The sequence below is a fragment of the Microchirus variegatus genome (assembly GCF_963457635.1).
Source record: "Microchirus variegatus genome assembly, chromosome: 22".
Lineage (NCBI taxonomy): Eukaryota > Metazoa > Chordata > Actinopteri > Pleuronectiformes > Soleidae > Microchirus > Microchirus variegatus.
The window spans coordinates 19,293,417-19,312,578 of NC_139823.1; the positions used below are offsets into that span (position 1 = coordinate 19,293,417).

General features: G+C 40.7%; 1 protein-coding gene across 1 annotated transcript in view; it reads right to left on the reverse strand.

Moving 5' to 3' along the window:
* Nucleotides 1-19,027, reverse strand: part of zranb3 (zinc finger, RAN-binding domain containing 3) — a 71,468-nt gene extending 52,441 nt beyond the window's left edge. Inside the window, exons 1-7 of the mRNA XM_083908836.1 lie at nucleotides 18,947-19,027; nucleotides 16,966-17,136; nucleotides 10,458-10,476; nucleotides 9,882-10,060; nucleotides 6,831-7,062; nucleotides 1,777-1,862; nucleotides 137-308 (exon numbers count right to left, since the gene is read on the reverse strand). Coding sequence (XP_083764962.1) covers nucleotides 137-308; nucleotides 1,777-1,862; nucleotides 6,831-7,062; nucleotides 9,882-10,060; nucleotides 10,458-10,476; nucleotides 16,966-17,111 — 834 coding nt within the window. The 5' untranslated portion in view covers nucleotides 17,112-17,136; nucleotides 18,947-19,027. The remainder of the gene's footprint in view (nucleotides 1-136; nucleotides 309-1,776; nucleotides 1,863-6,830; nucleotides 7,063-9,881; nucleotides 10,061-10,457; nucleotides 10,477-16,965; nucleotides 17,137-18,946) is intronic.
* Nucleotides 19,028-19,162: the final 135 nt, after the last annotated feature.

Genomic DNA, 19,162 nt, shown 5'->3' on the forward strand with positions numbered 1-19,162 from the left:
TACTACAATTAAAAAGATGTCATAGACTTAAGCGGAACTATAGATTTTATTAGGTGAGCATTGTTAAGAGGATAGCATTTATTTCCCTGGTCGCCAGCCAAACCTGAACTACCCCTTTAAAAGCAAATGTCCGTACCTTGGCCGCCTCCTTGGGCAGGTCGAAGGGAATTCGCTGGCGGATCTTGGGCGGCAGCTGAGTGAGCACGTCGGCCTTCAGACGACGGATCATGATCTTGCTGAGCTGCTGGTGCAGCTCCTCCAGGTTGGACGCACCTCGACAGTCCCACTGCCTGCGAGGCCCAAAGTACCTGAGAGAGGGAGAGAGAGTGAATGGGCAGGTGAAGAGGTCACAGGAGGTCACAGCCCCGAGACCGCTACAGCTTTTTCTCTGGAAACATTTCTAAACGAGAGAGAGACAGCGAGTTCCTAAGGAAAACATACTTATTTACAGCGGTGCCCTGAAGGAATAGTTAAACACATATAAACATTCCCACCTGGGAGCTGCCCAGCAGCACAGCAGCCTCCCAATGTTTATAGCAGAGCAGGTCTGCTGCCGCAGTCAGGGAATGAGCTTTCTTGCTTTAGGGCAGTTTGCAGAGCAGGAAACTATGTTGTCTAATGGGCACAGCAGCAGGTTCATCCCAGAACTCAACAGCAACTTTCACAATTCATCAGCCAAACGGAGTTTTAGAATAGAACTGGCCCTCCACACAAAGACTGGTTGTCTGCCATTTTGGCTGCGAGTGGTGGACAAAGTTAACAAGGCGCTGCCAGAATTCACTGTTTCACACTTCACTTTTCAGACTTGTAGTTTTCAAAGAGGAGGGGAAAAAAAATGACTCACTGCTTCAAAAATAACGTGTATTTCTGGTGCGGAACCAGGAGCTGTCCGGCTGCGACGCTGCATTTGACTGCAGCAGGAACACAGATGACACTTCCGCTGTGTTTTATCTGTGAATGTGAGGCTCGGAGCAGCTCGGAGTAGCTCGGAGTAGCTCCCAGTGCCATTACATACACTGTAATCATTAATGGCACCGGGCCCATCACAGACCGATCTGCTGACTTTGATGGACGTCCAAAACAATGCATTTGATGTGTTTGTTCACACATGTAAGTGATCGTCAGTGGCGACTCGCAGCCAGTTGGCATTTAACGCTTTGGCTCGAGTGGCGTTGATCTGGCTCCGACAACACACCGGCTCAGCGGCTCCGCCGCCGCAGACGCAGGTACAGCTCACCTGACCTCAACAATCACTTTAAAAATAGAGTGTGAAAATGAAACAGGAGACGTCTGGGATTTAATGAAACTCTTGATTAAGAACTTTCACATACTTTGACTTTTCTATATATATTAGTTTTAATTAATACCACTTTTAATTCATCTCCATGGCCACAGAACTGCTCACGTACAGAAACTGCAGACACTTCAAATGAAGAAAAGCATCAGTTTTCCACGCTTTTTGCTTGGACCATGTCGTCCATCTTCACAGTCAATGATTTCGCCTTTTGTAGAACATGTAGCTTTGGAGCTGGGTTAGCAGCTAACCCGCTGTTCCGTCCAGCAAATATCAAATTGAGTGAAATTTAAAATAAAAATAAAACAAACAAATAAATAAATAAATAACACATATCAGGTTCTGGATACAGAAGTAGAGCATCAGTGAGATATGAGATTATAGATTTACGAGGTGTGTGTGTGTGTGTGTGTGTGTGTGTGTGTGTGTGTGTGTGTGTGTGTGTGTGTGTGTGTGTGTGCGCTCTGTGATATAATAGTCACCTGTAATGGGCATTGCAGTATTTCTTTGCGTACTCTGTCCAGGTTCCAAGTATCCTCGGATAGAGGGCATCAATCTGCATGAACAGCTGAAGAATGAAAACATGAATTAACCTCAACACAGGGTGTGTGTGTGTGAATGGACAAATAATACATATTAATTGTCTGTCATAATTAGGGAGAAATTAAAATCTAAAACTAAAACACAGTATTTTTTACCAAAACGTTTAAACAATGAGCAGTAAAAGTTTTTTTTACTATTTTCAAAATAGTTGACAATTAATTTAGTACTCAATTAATTGATTATTAATCAAGTTATTGTTTCAGCTCTAATTCCAACATTTAAAAACTAAAGATAAAACATACTAAAGTCTTACAAAAACGTTTCAATTAAACCATCGCAGTGGAAATCAGTCTCGGCCTTTGGTGGCTAACATTTTAGCCAGCAACTTGTGAACATTTTAAATCATAACAACATTAACACAATACATTAGGTTGAATATGTTAAATAAATTATATATTTTTTAAACAAAAAAAGTTACAAATAATGACCAGTAAAAACGTTTTAGCAGTGCTAATTAGTCTAGGCCTTCGGTGGCTAATTTTAGCTTCGTTTAGCTAGGAAAAACGTTTTTTTTAAAATGTTTTTCACCTTCTGCCTTTTTTGCACACATGTTAGTATGTTATCAAGTCCTGCTGTAAAAAGATAACACATTTATCCTCTTACATTTGAAAAGAAAGCTTAAAGAAAGAACAACAAAACAAACCGTTGAATCATTTCCTGGTCTGGTGGTGGACGACGCTAAAGCTAGCCAAAAAAAACCTGCTGCGTCACTGCCATGTTCACTGTTTCTGTGACTCTGTACAGTGGCTGTGAAGGCTCAAAATTCAAGATATTTCTGAAAAATAATAAAATAATAACATTTCATGCCTGGTTTCTGTTACTATAACGTCAGGATATTTTTTGTCCATTTCTATTATATGATATAGTTAATATAATAGCTAGTGTTTGCAAACTTAATATAAGTGAATCAGCGCTAACTTAATGCTAACAGTGTAGAACCTACTGGTTCCTGTAGTTCACATAGTCACAGTTCACCTATGGAATTAAACTCATATTATTTGACTGTATATCATGTATTTTCACATTTCTGTACAAACCGATGCGACTGCAGGACCAAAACTCTGTGCCGGTGAGAACATATTTCTTTTTTTTTTAACAAAAAGTTATTCTTTCTTTTATTAAATCATATAAATTAAATAAAAAAATCTCCTTGACAAAAGTGGCAGACTTTGCCGTTCATCATGAAGACGGTGTCTTCCCCCACCCACTTCTCAACTCTCACTTTTTTGAAAGCGGAGAGCACACTATCACTCTTACAGCTTCCTCTTTTTCTTTTTTGGCTTGAAAACGCAGACCTCACCTGTGCTAGCGATTACTCTGCTGTCACGAGGTGCTTCTGGTGAGCAATTTATTCAAGGTCCCCTTGTCCTTCGCCTAGTTCACCCGTCCCGTGTCGCACCGCCGAGTGGTAAATTTGCGTCCGGGCCAATTAACCAGGTCGGAGTGCGATAACAGGACTGAATCGACTCTTAATTCCGCCTTAAAACCACAAAATAAATCACACGCTGCTTGTTTCTGACACTAGTTTTTCAAACACTAAGTGGCTAATATCACAACACAGCCCCAGAATCCGAGTTGATTTCCACTATTCCTGCAGTAATGACGGGTAATCAGGAGCGCGCTGCCACAGTGCGAGTGCTATTCTAAATTCATCACTTGTTCCGACGGGAGCTTTGCATTTTCAGCCCTCACACTGTTGATATAATAGGTGGGTGGAATGAGGGCACATCGTGAACAGTGCGGCATGCCCTGAGCTGTGTGCTAACTCGATGTCAGAGCCACACTGAGTAATGATGGCGACGAGGAGACTGGCACACAGGCAGGGACAGGGCTTATCAGGTTTGTGCTGCGGATGATAAAACGTTAGAGTCAGTTTCAGATTCTAGTGGCAGCGACAGGGAGGAAGATATCCTAAAACTATCCTCACCTGCACTGCAGGCAGAGACAGGGTGGCATGTACCACACACACACACACACACACAGAGTTTCTCTATTACACACCGTGTAAAGATTCATCATAAGCACAAACTTCACTTCATTGTGGAATTAATTAGCCGCCTGAGTTTCATCAGTTAATTATCATGATCGGGTCTGGGCAATAATTAAGTTTTCCTCACAGCGGTGTCAGACAACATCTTAAACACAAAGCCTGTCGTGTGTGTGTGTGTGTGTGTGTGAGGCGTTGTTTTCCTGCACAGACTCCTGCTCAGAGTCAGAATTGATTTTAATATTTCATGAAAACCTGCGACTGTTCTCCGACGATCTCACACAAACCGGAGTGCGACCCCGGATTTAATCATTTTTCAAGCCACTGAACAAAAGACTCACCTCATAAAAGCCGTGTCAGTTTAAGTCTACGACGTCTTAAGAACGCGTTTTTTACGTCTTTATCTCGCTGTGTGTGAGACAGCTATTTTCAAACAGGAAACTCAGGTCTGTAAACTCACTCACTCACTTTCCCACACCAAAGCCCATAGAGAAAATCAGCGATTTTAGCTCACAGGGACACAGGAGCTGCTGGTCTACTGCTGCCTCGTGTGGTCACTTTGTGTCACTGATGTTAATTAAAACGTGGGTTTTCAAATGCCGAATTTTACAAAATAATAATATAATCATATTTGAACTTAGTGATGGAGGCAGCAGTGGATCAACAACTCCTGTGTGCTGCGATGTTAAAATGACCGATTTTCTCTATGGGCTTTGGTGTGGGAGAGTGAGTGGTTTACAAATCACAACACATTTTTTTGTAAAGCAACATTAAAAAGTTGTGTGAAGCAATGAAATGTTCTATATTCTTTTAATATGCGACACATATAGTGTAATAAAAAGCCCAGGTAATGAATAATGATGAGGCCTGGTGTGCTTTTACGTGTGTGTGACTCTCAGTTCTCGGTCGATCGCCGGGATTAAAGTGTAAATACGATAAATACGCTGATTTATAACGTGTGTGTGATGATGGTCATTTAAAGCCGCGGTGACTCTGAGCCTGCGCTGCATCATTAGGACACTGCAGCTCGTCTTATTGATACCGTATTGTCTTTTCTGTGCAGTCGTTCTGCTGCGGCTGCAGTGATGGAATGCGTCTGCGATCTACAACTTCAATATATAATATATATCAGAAAGATATAATAAATCATTATGGAGAGGCTGTGCCGCTGTCCTGTGAACAGCCCCTCTTATTGTCTCAGAATTCAATAGTTTCCCCCTCGTGTGCTTCTTTTTATTACTCGTCTCATTTATTGCGGCGCACCGTCTCCTCACATCGGCCTTTGCAAATGAAGTTTTTGCAACAAAGGTTATTGAAATAAGTCGGCGGGATCCTTGAGGATAAGTGACGCTGCCGAGAGTTAATTGGCTTTGTGAATGTTGGATGTTGAGCGTTACCTGCTCTGGAGCAAGTTACCATGGCGATCAGATCTGCACGGTGGTGGGAAAGAGCTTCGTTAGAAGCCGCAGCTGAGCTATAGGCCATACCATCATACACAGAATCATACATAGACTATAGAGTCTATGGTCTATAGTATAGACCATACCATCACACACTGACATCGAAATAATAATAATAACGATCATTTAATCTGTCTTCGTGAGCAGGGATCAGACTATAGAGTCTATAGTATAGACCATACCATAGACCATACCATCACAAACCAACATCAAAATAAATAATAAAAATAACAATGATAATTTAATCTGTCTTCATGAGCAAAGACTATAAAGCATATATATGGTCTATACCATAGACCATAGCATAGACCATACTATCACACACTAACATCAAAATAAATAATGATAATGATAATTTAATCTGTCTTCATGAGCAGAGATCAGAATATAGAGTCTATGGTCTATAACATAGACCATTCCATAGACCATACCATCACACACTAACATCAAAATAGATAATGATAATAATAACTGAATCTGTCTTCATGAGCAGAGATCAGACTATAGCCTGTGGTCTACAGTATAGACCATACCATCACACACTGACATCAAAATAATAATGATGATTTAATCTGACCATACCATAGACCATACCATCCCACACACTGACATCAAAATAAATAATGATAATGATAATTTAATCTGTCTTCATGAGCAGAGATCAGAATATAGAGTATATGGTCTATAACATAGACCATTCCATAGACCATACCATCACACAATGACATCAAAATAAAAAATGACAATGATAATTTAATCCGTCTTCATGAGCAGAGCTCACACTATAGAGTCCACGTCTATGGTCTACAGTATAAACCACACCATAGACCACACCATCATACACTGACATCAAATGAGATGATAATAATAATTTAATCTGTCTTCATGAGCAGAGATCAGACTATAGCCTGTGGTCTACAGTAAAGACCATACCTTAGACCACACCATCACACACTGACATTAAATGATATGATAATAATAATGTAATCTGTCTTCATGAGCAGAGATCTATATTTTGGAAATAGTTTGTAACTTTTTTGGTAAATTAAGTCATATTTTGTGATGTCAGTCACGTTTTTGTAAAATGACAATATTTTGTAAACATCTTTGGTAACATAGAATATTTTTGAAGAATTTTGTAACTTTTTTTGTAACACCACCAATATTCATTTTTGTGATGTCAGTCACATGTTTTTGCCAAATTCTAACATTTTGTAGAATATTTTGGTAAGTGATGCACATTTTTCTCACATTAATCCCATGTTTTTGTGAAATTACTATATTGTGTGAACGTTAATACTATTTTTGTAGCATTGTGTGACTTTATTGGTCATTTTCATATAGAATATTTTGGGAACAGACGTGTGTATTTTTGTAAATGAATTGTATCGTATCATATTTTGTTAATTTTTAGAATCATGTGACTCGTGTCTTGAATCTTGACTGATTAGAGTCGAGTGTTAACGGTGACAGAAGATGTTTTTACCTCCTCAGGTCGACCCAGCGCCGGCGTCCCCGTCAGCAGAACGCTCCTCTTGATGTTCTGAATCAGAGGAACCAGGATCTTTGTCCGCGCTGCGTTCCTGCTCTTCAGGTAATGAGACTCGTCCACGATGACCACGCCGAACCCCCGCCGCTCCAGAGCCTCCACCAGGGGGCGTGAGTCAGAGGTGAGCAGCCCGTAACCCAGGACGGTGACTTCACTGCGGCTGACTCCCCTGTACATACACACACACACACACAATATCTATTCAATCTGCTTTTTATTCACTTAATCAATGAATATATTGATGATTTAGGTCAGATAATGACTAAAAACTGTCGCAGAGCAGAAAAATCAACTTGTATTCACATGGGAGGAGCTTAAACTGGTGAAATCTTCATTCATTTTTGTACATATATATATATATATTTTTTTTTTTTTCATTTGTTGTAGAATATGTTGGTAATGTAACGTAAAAATGTTTTTGTGACATTAGGACATTTTGTTGTTTTTTATCAATACCCTTTGTAACAAATATTCATTTTTAATGTCTGTAACATGTTTTTTGTCACAATAAAACACTTTTGCCCATTAATCTCAATTATTGTTAGAATATTAGGACATTTAATACAGTTTCTGGCTCGTGGAAGTCATTTTTTTGCCACGTTTGGAACACTTTAGGTGTCATCACAACATTTTTAACACTTTTTGGTAAAAGAAATAATCATTTTAATGTTCCTATCATGTTTTTGTAACAATATGACATTTTTTTAAAACACTTTTTGGTTACTGTTTTGCTCAGTAAGTCACATGTGTTGTAAAATGATGACATTTAACACTTTTTTTGGCTCTTGTACATCATTTTTTGCAATATTTAGAACACATTTTGCATCAGCACAACACTTTTTAGGAAGACGAATAATTATTTTTGGCTTTAACAAATGTTTTTACTCGATTCATGGACAGATTAATTAGTCGCAGGGCTAATCTTGTTCCTCGAGGACAGTGAAGCAGGACTGCAGCAGCTTTCTCTTCAATAAATATAATTCCTGGGTGTGTGTGTGTGTGTGTGAGCAATTTCTGTATTATTCTGGTTATGCACAAACAAACAAACAAACACACACACACACACACACAGATAAACAAACAAAAAAACAAACACAGAAGTGACATTGTGCTGCAGGAAACTCAACAAGGATCTGTGAGAAATCACATCACAGTCACCAGCATCTGTCGACTTCTCACACACACACACACACGCACACACACACAGAGTCACACACACTTGTTTCCAGGGTGAAATGAAGCTGAGGTGCCATTCCTGCTCTACATAAGAACAAGTGAATCCACACAGTGTGAGGAGGAGGAGGAGGAGGAGGAGGAGGAGGAGGAGGAGGAGGTGCTGCGTATATTTCTTCTTCGTCGTCGTCGTCAGTCATTAACACATCCAGTTCAAGGACACGTTTTCTCCCCACAAGGTTTTCACAACCTCTTTACGCCTCATCTGTGATGTGAGGTGAGGAGGCTTCTTTTTTTTTTTTTTTTTTTACAGAAAGTTTGTTTCATTCAAAAATAAATAAATAAATAAACAAAAACTCAGAGAAGTCAGGGAAAGTTGAGCAATAGACAACAACAACAACAACAACAACAATAATAATAATAATTTAATGGTCTTATTATGTAGTATAAGTAGTAGTCTAATTATGTAGTATAAGTATAAGTCATAGTAGTAGTAGTAGTAGTATAAGTAGTAGTCTAATTATAAGTATAAGTATTAGTAGTATTGGTAGTTTAAGCAGTAGTCTAATTATGTAGTATAAATAGCAGTCAAATTATGAGGCATATGTATAAGTAGTATAAGTAGTAGTCTAATTATGTAGCATAAGTATAAGTAGTAGTCTAATTATGTAGCATAAGTATAAGTAGTAGTCTAATTATGTAGCATAAGTATAAGTAGTAGTCTAATTATGGAGTATAAGTAGTAGTATAAGCAGTAGTCTAATTATGGAGTATAAGTAGTAGTATAAGTAGTAGTCTAATTATGTAGTATAAGTAGTAGTCTAATTATGGAGTATAAGCAGTAGTATAAGTAGTAGACTAATTATGTAGCATAAGTATAAGTAGTAGTAGTAGTATAAGTAGTAGTCTAATTATGTAGTATAAGTATAAGTAGCAGTCTAATTATGTAGTATAAGTAGTAGTATAAGTATAAGTCGTTGTAGTATAAGTAGTAGTGGTATAAGCTGTAGTATAAGTCGTAGTAGTATAAGTATAAGTAGTAGTATAGGTAGTAGTAGTATAAGTAGCAGTAGTATAAGTCGTAGTAGCAGTAGTAGCAGTATAAGTTGTAGTATAGTAGTAGTATAAGTCGTAGTAGTATAAGTAGTAGTAGCAGTAGTAGCAGTATAAGTTGTAGTATAGTAGTAGTAGTATAAGTCTTAGTATAACTATAATTAGTCGTAATATAACTATAATTAGTCGTAGTAGTGTTAGTAGTATAAGTAGTAGTAATAATAATACTAATAATAAAGTATTTATTTTAATAATAATTCTTGTCCACAGCTGCTTAAGCTAACCTCAGCCTCTCATCAGCACTTCCTGCTCTGAAAGCCTTGAGCTGGTGTTGTTGGTGATGTTTATTGGTGATATTTATTGGTGATATTGCAGTGTTGGCGTTGACATGATTAGTCTGTCAGAGCTCTGTCACTCGTCCTCTGCAGCAGCAGCAGTTCTTTCCTGACACACAGGGAGCGACCGCTACCACATTCATTTGTCAGCCCAGACTTTACCCGCGTCTGACTTTTTACAGCTGAATTATTGCCACGGCTCGTTATAAAGACAGAACAACGCGCTGCACACATTATATACAGTATAGTTCTGTGGTGGAGATATATCACACACACACACAGACTCTGGAACACCATGGATCTGCTGTTTAACATGTCGACTACAGTGTTTCCCACGAGGATCACGGTGACGTTTATGTTTGAAAACTTCCCCACATTTTTCGACAGACCAATGGCCGATCTGTCTACGTGACGACGGTGGACTCACATGGTGTCGCTCTTGTTCTCCACCAGGTTGATGTCTCCGGGCTGCAGGTCTGGGATCCACCTCTCCAGCTCCTCGATCCAGGGATACCTCATGGACGAGGGCACCACCACCAGGAGAGGCCACTCCTCCCTGAAGGCGCACGCCACCGCGATGGCCTGCACCGTCTTCCCAAGGCCCATCTGGACTCGCCCCAAAAAACAACAAACAACAGTGGAGGAGGCGGCGGAGGAGGAGGTGGAGGAGGAGGAGGTGGCAGCGAGTGGGGGGAGAAAAACAAGTCAATCGCACAGGGACTCTGCGATAAATTGCATATGACGGCCGAGCTGATGCAAGACCCAAGAGTAATAAGGCCTCAGAATGATTCTTGTGTCAGAAGAGATTAGGCACGTGGGAGCGCAGCACAGCGCTGACAAATTAATCTGGAAGGAAGGCACGCGGAGAAGGCTCGGCGTCTTTCTTTTTTTATGATTTTATTTTGGAAAACAGGGTTCCTGAGGCAGCAGTGTGTGTGTGTGTGTGTGTGTGTGTGTGTGTGTGTGTGTGTGTGTGTGTGTGTGTGTGTGTGTGTGTTCTTACCTCATCAGCAATCATGCACCTGTAAAACAAAAAGCAGAGAGAGAGGAAACATCATCAGACGAGACCAGCAGGTTCCTGTGGAAAAAAACAACACACACAACAACTTTACAGTTTAAGAAAGATAGTTGAGGTTTTTGTGTTTGTATGAGGTAATGACTGTGCCGTGTGCACACACACACACACACACCCCTACACACACACTCTCATACACACACACACACACACACACTGGTTTTAGCCTGAGTTAACCTGACAAAAGTTTAAAAGAGAGGAAGTTAAGTGCTGCAGGTGCTTTTTAGCAAGGCAGATAAAGGTAACACAAAAACAAAATTCCCACTCACGCAAACATGAGAATTTTGTATTTGCAAGTAAAATTTACATTTTTAGCCTAAGTCTACAATGTCTTTAAGAACATCACGTCTTTATCTTCACTGTTAGACAGACTTTAACAACTGAAGTTTGTAAACCACTCACTCTCCCACACCAAAGCCCACAGAAAAAAACAAGTGATTTTAGCGCACAGGGACACAGGAGCTGCTGGTCTACTGCTGCCTCCTGTGGTCACTTTGTGTCACTTATATAAATTAAAATGAAGGATTTCAAATGCCGAATTGATGAAATAAGACATTGTAAGTTAGTGATGGAGCAGCAGTGGATCAACAACTCCTGTGAACTCCTGTGTGCTGTGATGTTAAAATCACTGGTTTTCTCTATGGGCTTTGGTGTGGGAGAGTGAGTGGTTTACAAACTTCAGATTCCTGTTGTTAAAGTCCGTCTAACAGTGAAGATAAAGACGTTAACGTGTTCTTCAGATATCATAAGTGACTTAACACAGATAGTATTCAGTAACTCATACGACCACACTTCATAAATCCTGGATTATCCCTTTAAAAAGACAACAGGACGACCCCTGACTTTGTCCACAGATTCAAACCTTTGCTCCTGGACAGATTCTCCACAGAGGAAGTGGATGCAGTCGGTAATACTTTGTTAGAGTTTGAGACGACACTGTTGTTGCTCTTTAATATTAATGCTGTTGTTCCTAATGAATATTTCAGAGTGTGAGCCACTTCACAGGAGAGCGCTCGCTGTGTTTGGGTTCACCTGGTTCCCTGAGACACAGAGGAACGCGGCGCCTCATACGCAGACAATAACATTATTGTAATGACACGGGAAAGTGTCAATCTATCCTAAATTTGTTTTTAATTACGTCTCTTCAGGACATAAGTGAAAGTTTACACCAGTTTATTACTGGATTTATCATCTGACTGGAGTCACAGTTAATACGAGGGGTCGTTTCTTATTTTGATGCATTTTTACACACTTTTTCACATCGGATAAGATGTTTATTTCAGGTTCATCCAGGACATTAAGTGACAAAGCCTTATGCTGTACAGTTTCTCGATAAATTGGTTCGTTCAAGACAAACCGCTGGAGTTTTGTCATACACTCTTAGAAATAAGTGTTCCAAAAAGGGTCTTCTACAAGGGCTGAGGTTCTACCTGGAACCATTTGCTTCTGAAAAAGGGTTTTCAAGGGTTCTTGGTAACACTAATGGCTCCAGGAAGAACCATTTTGATCCAGAGAACCCTTTAAAACCCCTTTCCTGAATAAAGGGTTTTAAAAGGGTTCTTGGTGGAACCCTCCAAAAAGGGTTCTCCTATGAGGACAAGCCGAAGAACCTTATATGGTTCTACTTAGCACTTTTATTTCTAGAAGGAAATTAGAAAACATTCACATTTAGGTAACTGAAATCACAGAAACATACATTTTTCTAGGAATCCATCGTGAAAAACTGTCAGCGATTCATTGGATGATGCACTTAAGTCCAGAAATGTTCCTATAAATTGGAATTCAAAGTGACTGCAGACACTTTCAGGAACTTCTCCAGCGCAGTCACTGCCTAAATCACAATCTGAACTGGCCCTTTAACCAAGGACGGAAGGAGCAGCTCGTGTCGTGTGGCGCTGGCAGATATAGAACGTGGAAATGTTCCTTTATAGACTGTGTGTTCGAGGAACAATGGAGGATGTGTCGTCGTCGTCGCTGTGGCGGCGGCGGCAGCAGCAGCAGCAGCAGCAGCAGCTTTAGCATCAGCAGCAGCAGCAGAGCGGCGTCTCTGCCCGCTGGCTCTGGGCCTTTTGTCATGACCTTGCTTATTCATAAATGCTTCCAACACGGTGTCAGAGCAAACAGAGCAGCAGAGCAGCTCTGAATACCTCAGACACTCTCTCTCATTATTCTTCTTCTTCCTCCTCCTCCTCCTCCTCCCCCCCCCCCCCCCCCCCATCTCCGCCCCATTTCTCTCTTTCAGCTGAGGAACATGATTAATGTGCACCTTGCCACTGGTGGTTTTTCTAATTGCCAGCACACCGGTGCAGTCAGCACACACACACACACACACAGGAGCTTGTGTGTGTGTGTGAAAAAAGGCTCACAAAGGAAAAAAAAAAAATACACAAATCACACACAGATACGTGAACAAAAGGTGCAAACACACACACACACACAGAGAGTGCAGTTGGGGCAGGTGCTTGCCATTTCTCCCCACATTAATCATCCTCCTTTAAATAACCTGAGTGTCGTCTTGACGGTTTGAGACTGCGAGGACGCCGCGCCGCTGTTGCCTGACGACGGCACGGTCCCCGTCAGCGCATCTTCTTTTCTTTCTTAATGTTATCTCTGAAACCCACAAGCCCCAGAGTGTCAGGAAACGGGCTCCTCTACCTGCCGGCGGTCGGCGATGATCTGACGGCGGTGACCTCGCCGCGGCCAGCGCGCGCACCTCGCGTCTAACCCCAATCTCCACCGCTCGGGCTGTGGACTCGGGACTGGACCTGCGGAGCGCTGTGGTCAGAGAACGGCCACCGCGCTGGGCTTCATATACACTTAGGGGTTCAGAGAGCAGTCGGTGATATCCAGTGAACGTGGTTCACATCAAATCAGAGTCGCCTTCAGCAGAAAAGGCTTTGGGGCGATAGGTTATTACATCCCTGCCTGTGGAAGACGCTTCAACCGCGTGTGGGACTTTAAAAGGAAAAAGTTTCAGCCCACGCTATATGGGTCAATCCACAGCTACTGTTTCACTTACACTTTTTTTTTTTTTCTGCTGACTTCCTCTGAAAAGATCTTTAAGTGCTCTTTTTTTTTTCTCCACTTGTGCTTAAAATATAAGTGGAGGATGCAGCGATTTATCAGCTTTACATCTCTAACAGTCAATATTGTTACCTGTTATCAGCACATAGAACAATCTACCTGAGGACCTGACACTGAAACTATCATTATTTACCATTAAAGGTCGTGGAGTTGTATGAGGTACTGACACACGATCAGCCCGTAGGACGCGGAGGCTTGTGCTCGGTGAAAATACGACTAATTTTAGCCTCTTCACAAAAGACTCACCTCATAAAATCTACGTCAGCTTAAATCTATGACATATTGAGAACACGTTCACGTCTTTATCTCACTGTTTTCACTCACTTTTCCAACAGGAAACTGAAGTTTGTAAACCACTCACTCTCCCACACCAGAGCCCATAGAGAAAATCAGTGATTTTAACATCACAGCACACAGGCGTTGTTGATCCACTGCTGCCTCCATCACTAACTTCAAATGTCTTATTTTGTCAAATTCGGCATTTGAAACTATCTGTTCAGATTTCAATCAGTGACACAAAGTGACCACACGAGGCAGCAGTAGACCAGCAGCTCCTGTGTCCCTGTGAGCTAAAATCACTGGTTTTCTCAGTGGGCTTTGGTGTGGGAGAGTAGACTTTATTAAGTTTTGTTTGGCTCTGTTTCCCTGAATAAAGTCAACCTAACCTGTCTACAATATCTTAAGAACATGTTTCACGTTTTTATCTCACTGTTAGCGACCACTCACTCTCCCACACCAAACCCCATAGAGAAAATCAGTGATTTTAGCCCACAGGAGCTGCTGGTCTACTGCTGCCTCGTGTGGTCACTTTGTGTCAGGAATTCATATGCCAAACTGACACAATAATAAATATGAAGTCACTGATGGAGGCTCATGTGTCCCTGTGAGCTAAACTCACTGATTTTCTCCGTGGACTTTGGTGCAGCAGAGTGATCACTTCACAAAGTGGCACAACGACCTGATATTTACGAGCTGCCACAAACACAAAGGCACCTAAACTTTCCAAACATCGCCATCAACCACGCCCCATGTGTTTTTATTATCATACAGTACAACAACTGTCCCACATTATCCTCCGTCTGACTCCATAAAATTCACCCACACACACACACACACACACACACACACACACACACACACACACACAGATACAGATAGAGCGGCTGCGTAAGCACTGCAACAACATTTAGATGCTTTGCCTCGGTGCTCCTGAAAAGACACAATGATGATGAGATTTAGAGGAAAAATCCTCCCACGGATCCTCCCACGCTGTAAGATGTCAACATCAATCCGTGATGTTCACTGGAGTGTTTTATAATGAAGCTCACTTTACATTTATTTCCTTATCTGTCACCTGGTTCCACTTCAGGTCGTCGCACGACAAAAATGTCACAAACCTGCCTAGTAAAATCCAACATGTCTGCTGCGGCACTGCATTCTGGGTAGAAATATTGTTGTCTCTGACTCCCCTAATACAAGGCTGTTCGTTAAAGGTGAAGTAAGTAGTTTATAGTGCCATCTAGAGGAGAGGCTGAAATTTACAACAAAGAACTGCTCCTCTGCTCACTCCCTCCCTTCCCTGAGCGCTACGGTGTCCTCAGCCGGTCAAATGTCGTCCTCGTCGTCTTTCTCCGTGTCAGCAGATGAGGTTCGTGAGGCGAGGGAGAGGGCGGAGCTACCGCGGCCGTAGCAGACGAAGCGGAGAGAGTGGAGGCGGGACTTGGCTATGCACGGCCCGCGACCATGTTATTTTACATGACTTTTTGAAACACTACGAAAATGAAACAAAAACTATTATACAGCGACTAGACAATGCAGGAGCACATAATATGTATAAAAAAGTGGATTTTGGGTTATATAAACCCATAAATACTACACAATGTCCCTATAAAAAAAGAGGCAATAAATAAATCTACACCTGATTAACCGTATGACGCCACTGTTGGACAGACTTATCCAACCAACACCAAAGTCCATAGAGAAAATCAGTGATTTTAACATCACAGCACACAGGAGTTCACAGGAGTTGTTGATCCACTGCTGCCTCCATCACTAACTTACAATGTCTGATTTTGTTAAATTCGGCTTTTGAAAACATTTGTTCAGATTTACTGCAGTGACACAAAGTGGCCACACGAGGCAGCAGTAGACCAGCAGCTCCTGTGTCCCTGTGAGCTAAAAATCACTGATTTTCTCTATGGGCTTTGGTGTGGGAGAGTGAGTGGTTTACAAACTTCAGTTTCCTGTCTGTCTAACAGTTAAAGATAAAGACGTGAAACACGTTCTTAAGACATCGTAGACTTAAACGGACGTAGATTTTATCAAATGAGTCTTGTTGTTAGCTATTTGCTGATGTCAATAAATACAGAAACATGATGTCATTGTTCAGGCTACACTCAGATCCGCCCGGACATTTAAAAGCGAATGTCACGTCGGCCGTCTCTCCGGAGAGAAGTTGCTCACATTGTCGCGCTGATGCCAATTGACTGAGCTAGCCGTTGTCCGCACGGTGCGGCGAGAGCCAATTGACTTCTGACCCGCCCGCGTAACAAAGCGGCGCCTCCGAGCCTTTCCTGGATCAATACGGCCGCTCCGCATCACGGCAGCGCCGCTCAGATTGGCTCCCCGTGCGCTGACCTTCCCGAGAACCCCGAGCGAATATCGACTGGTGGCGGAGGAGGAAACGGGAGAGTCCTGGCCCTGCTCCACAGCCACAACACTCACACAACTTAAGGGCAACACACAAACTTCTCCTGGACTGCTATTTGTTTGTACAGCTACAAACTGGACACAATTTAACCTTTGTGAATGTAATATATATATATATCTACGTACAATATGGACTTTTGAATGACTTCAAGGGATGTAACAAATTTTTTTATTTAATTTAATTTACTTTCTGATATTTATAATGTTTTAAATAAAACTAAAATAAAGTTATTTTTTACAAAATCCTGTCGAAAAGTGTCGTAAGGTTACACAAATATGTTAATATTGTCACAAAAAATTCTTACAGGACCAAAAACTGTCGCAAATTTACCAAAAAAAAAGTTTCTCATGCTAACCAAAAGTGTGGCAAAATGTTTTGATGTTACAAAAACATGTAAACAATGTTACTAAGGCTACAATGACTGTAAAGATTATGGCTCGCCCTTGTGGCATGTCAAAATAAACGCACAGTTTTGCAGCATTTTGAAGTCATTTTTTCCATTCACTTCACCACACTCGTATACGTGTTTTTGATCTCTACGTATCGAGATAATTTCGTACACTGTGGAGACGTAGTTTCTAAGCTGGAGGAAAGACTTAGCGTTAAGACTACGCGGAACAACGCGGCTGCCGCTCAGCTTACCGTCCGCTCTTCCGTAAAGCAAACTCCACTCCTCGTCTTTGGAAAGGCATGAGACGCTGCAGGAGCTTGTGAGGAAGACGTGACAGTTGCTGTGACCATCTTGTCTCACAGCGAGAGCTCGGCGGGTCACCGTCGTCCATTTCCATTAGCGAGTCCTCATCGGTGTCTCCTCTGAAAAATAAAATCATGAACACATGAGTGTGCTCCACTGAAGGGGCTGATGGAGTGAATTTATTAGCACATTGATTTCTGATTTAAACCTGTGTCATAGTGATGGTTTGTCATGTTGCTCTGCTCTCACTGACATCATTATTTATTTATTTATTTATTTATTTATTTATTTATGTCAGTGTTTTATTTCATTCCTCCAAAACATGAATGAAAAGGAGCAGAAAGAAGAATAATCTGATTTCACAAGACATTAACAAACAAAAAAACAAATGATCTTTTTAAATACAATATTACATTTAATTTATTTAGCTTTTCTGTCGAGATAATTCCATAAACTTGTTTGTTTTTCGCTGATGCATCTTTCTATCACTTTAGTATTGAATCTGGGGTTTTTAAATCACATTGACTTTCTCTTTTTTCCAAACTATTTTTGACTGTCTAGAGGGCAAAATGTTCTTACGAGCTTTATACATGACTTGCAAAATATCAAATTTGACAAAATTGTATAAAGTTAAAACCAATTTTACCTGAATAAATAACCGGTTGGATGATGTAAGAAGCTGACGATGCAGCACACAGTGAACAAAATCTGTGAGAATTTGACATAAGATAGTAAAGGTTGTCTGTCTCAGCTCAGCTGTCAACAAATGTATTAACTGTGTCTGAACGCTGTGTAAACAGTGCTGAGGCATGACATTACTATGTTGTGGTTTTATATTCTTAAATCTCTTAATAACAACAATGTATAAACGTTTTTACACAAATAGTGATGCAGAAAAGCACACAGTGATGAAAATCACTGAGCTTTGTTTTGTCATTACTTTTTATCAGTTGAAATTCAGTATTTTCCTTCTCTGACCTTGTGGTATTTAATTTCCCCTTGGTTGGACTGGAAGTACACATGTGTTAATTACTGTTACAGTGTGTGATCATTTATTCTGCTTTTTATCATGTAATTAGAAACATAACAACTGTGTGAGCAGAGTGTTTTTGAGCCTTGTGATTAAAAAAAACAAAAAAAAAAACACCTTAAATGTGAGGAATGTCATGTAAAATAAATAATTATTTGACTTGATAATTACTGCTGAATGCAACTTTAAAACAAAGTTTAGTTTTTTACAATTAATTTGTTTATATTTCATTTGTGTCTAGTATATTGTATTTGGTTAAAATTTGTTTTTTTGTAGATATAAGTGCTCAGATGGACAGACCTCAATTCTTGTTCCACATATGTTTATTTACATAAATTAATAAAGTTTGTGTATCACTTGTAATTAACAAAGTTTCCTATCAGCGTTTTAAATCACTGTTTTGTAGAAAAATCCACATAAACTCCCGTTTGTTTGGATTTGATGTTTGAATAAAGTTCCCTTTAAAAATATACTTCCGGTAACAAACTTTAAAGCAGAGTTGTAGCATATACCGTGCTAGCGCTAGAATCCCTGAATAAACAACACTTCCCCGCAGAAAATGTGCATTTAAAATCATATACTTGTTTCAAATATATCCACCTCCGTAAAAAGCTGTGTTTATTATGTTTGTATATTCATAGCGGAAACGTTTTTATGTGCTCGTGTTTTGCTAGCTTACCCCGCTATATAGCTGCTATCACGCTAACTCGCGAGTCAAGTGTTTTCCGCTCGTGTTCAGCTAACGTTAGCCGTTGCTATGACACTCAGCGGTAGCAGCAGCAGCAGCAGCACCGACGGTTAGCACTAACACAACAACACATTTAACACGCCGTAGCGACGTAAATGAGAAGATGCTAACGTAACGACGGTCAGTGTGGTGGAGGTGGTGTTTGTCCTACCCGGTGACACCGCGGAGAGAAGACGCTTTATTTGTTTATCAACTCTCTAACTACACACACACTCACACTGTCTGACTACACGCTGGCAAGTGAGGGGTGTGTTCGATTTACGTCACGGGTCATCCCGGCAACATCCTGGGTGAGACAGAACTTTTAATCAAATATTCAAAAACTTGTATGTAATGTTGAATACGATAGTAAAGGTAAATGAAAATG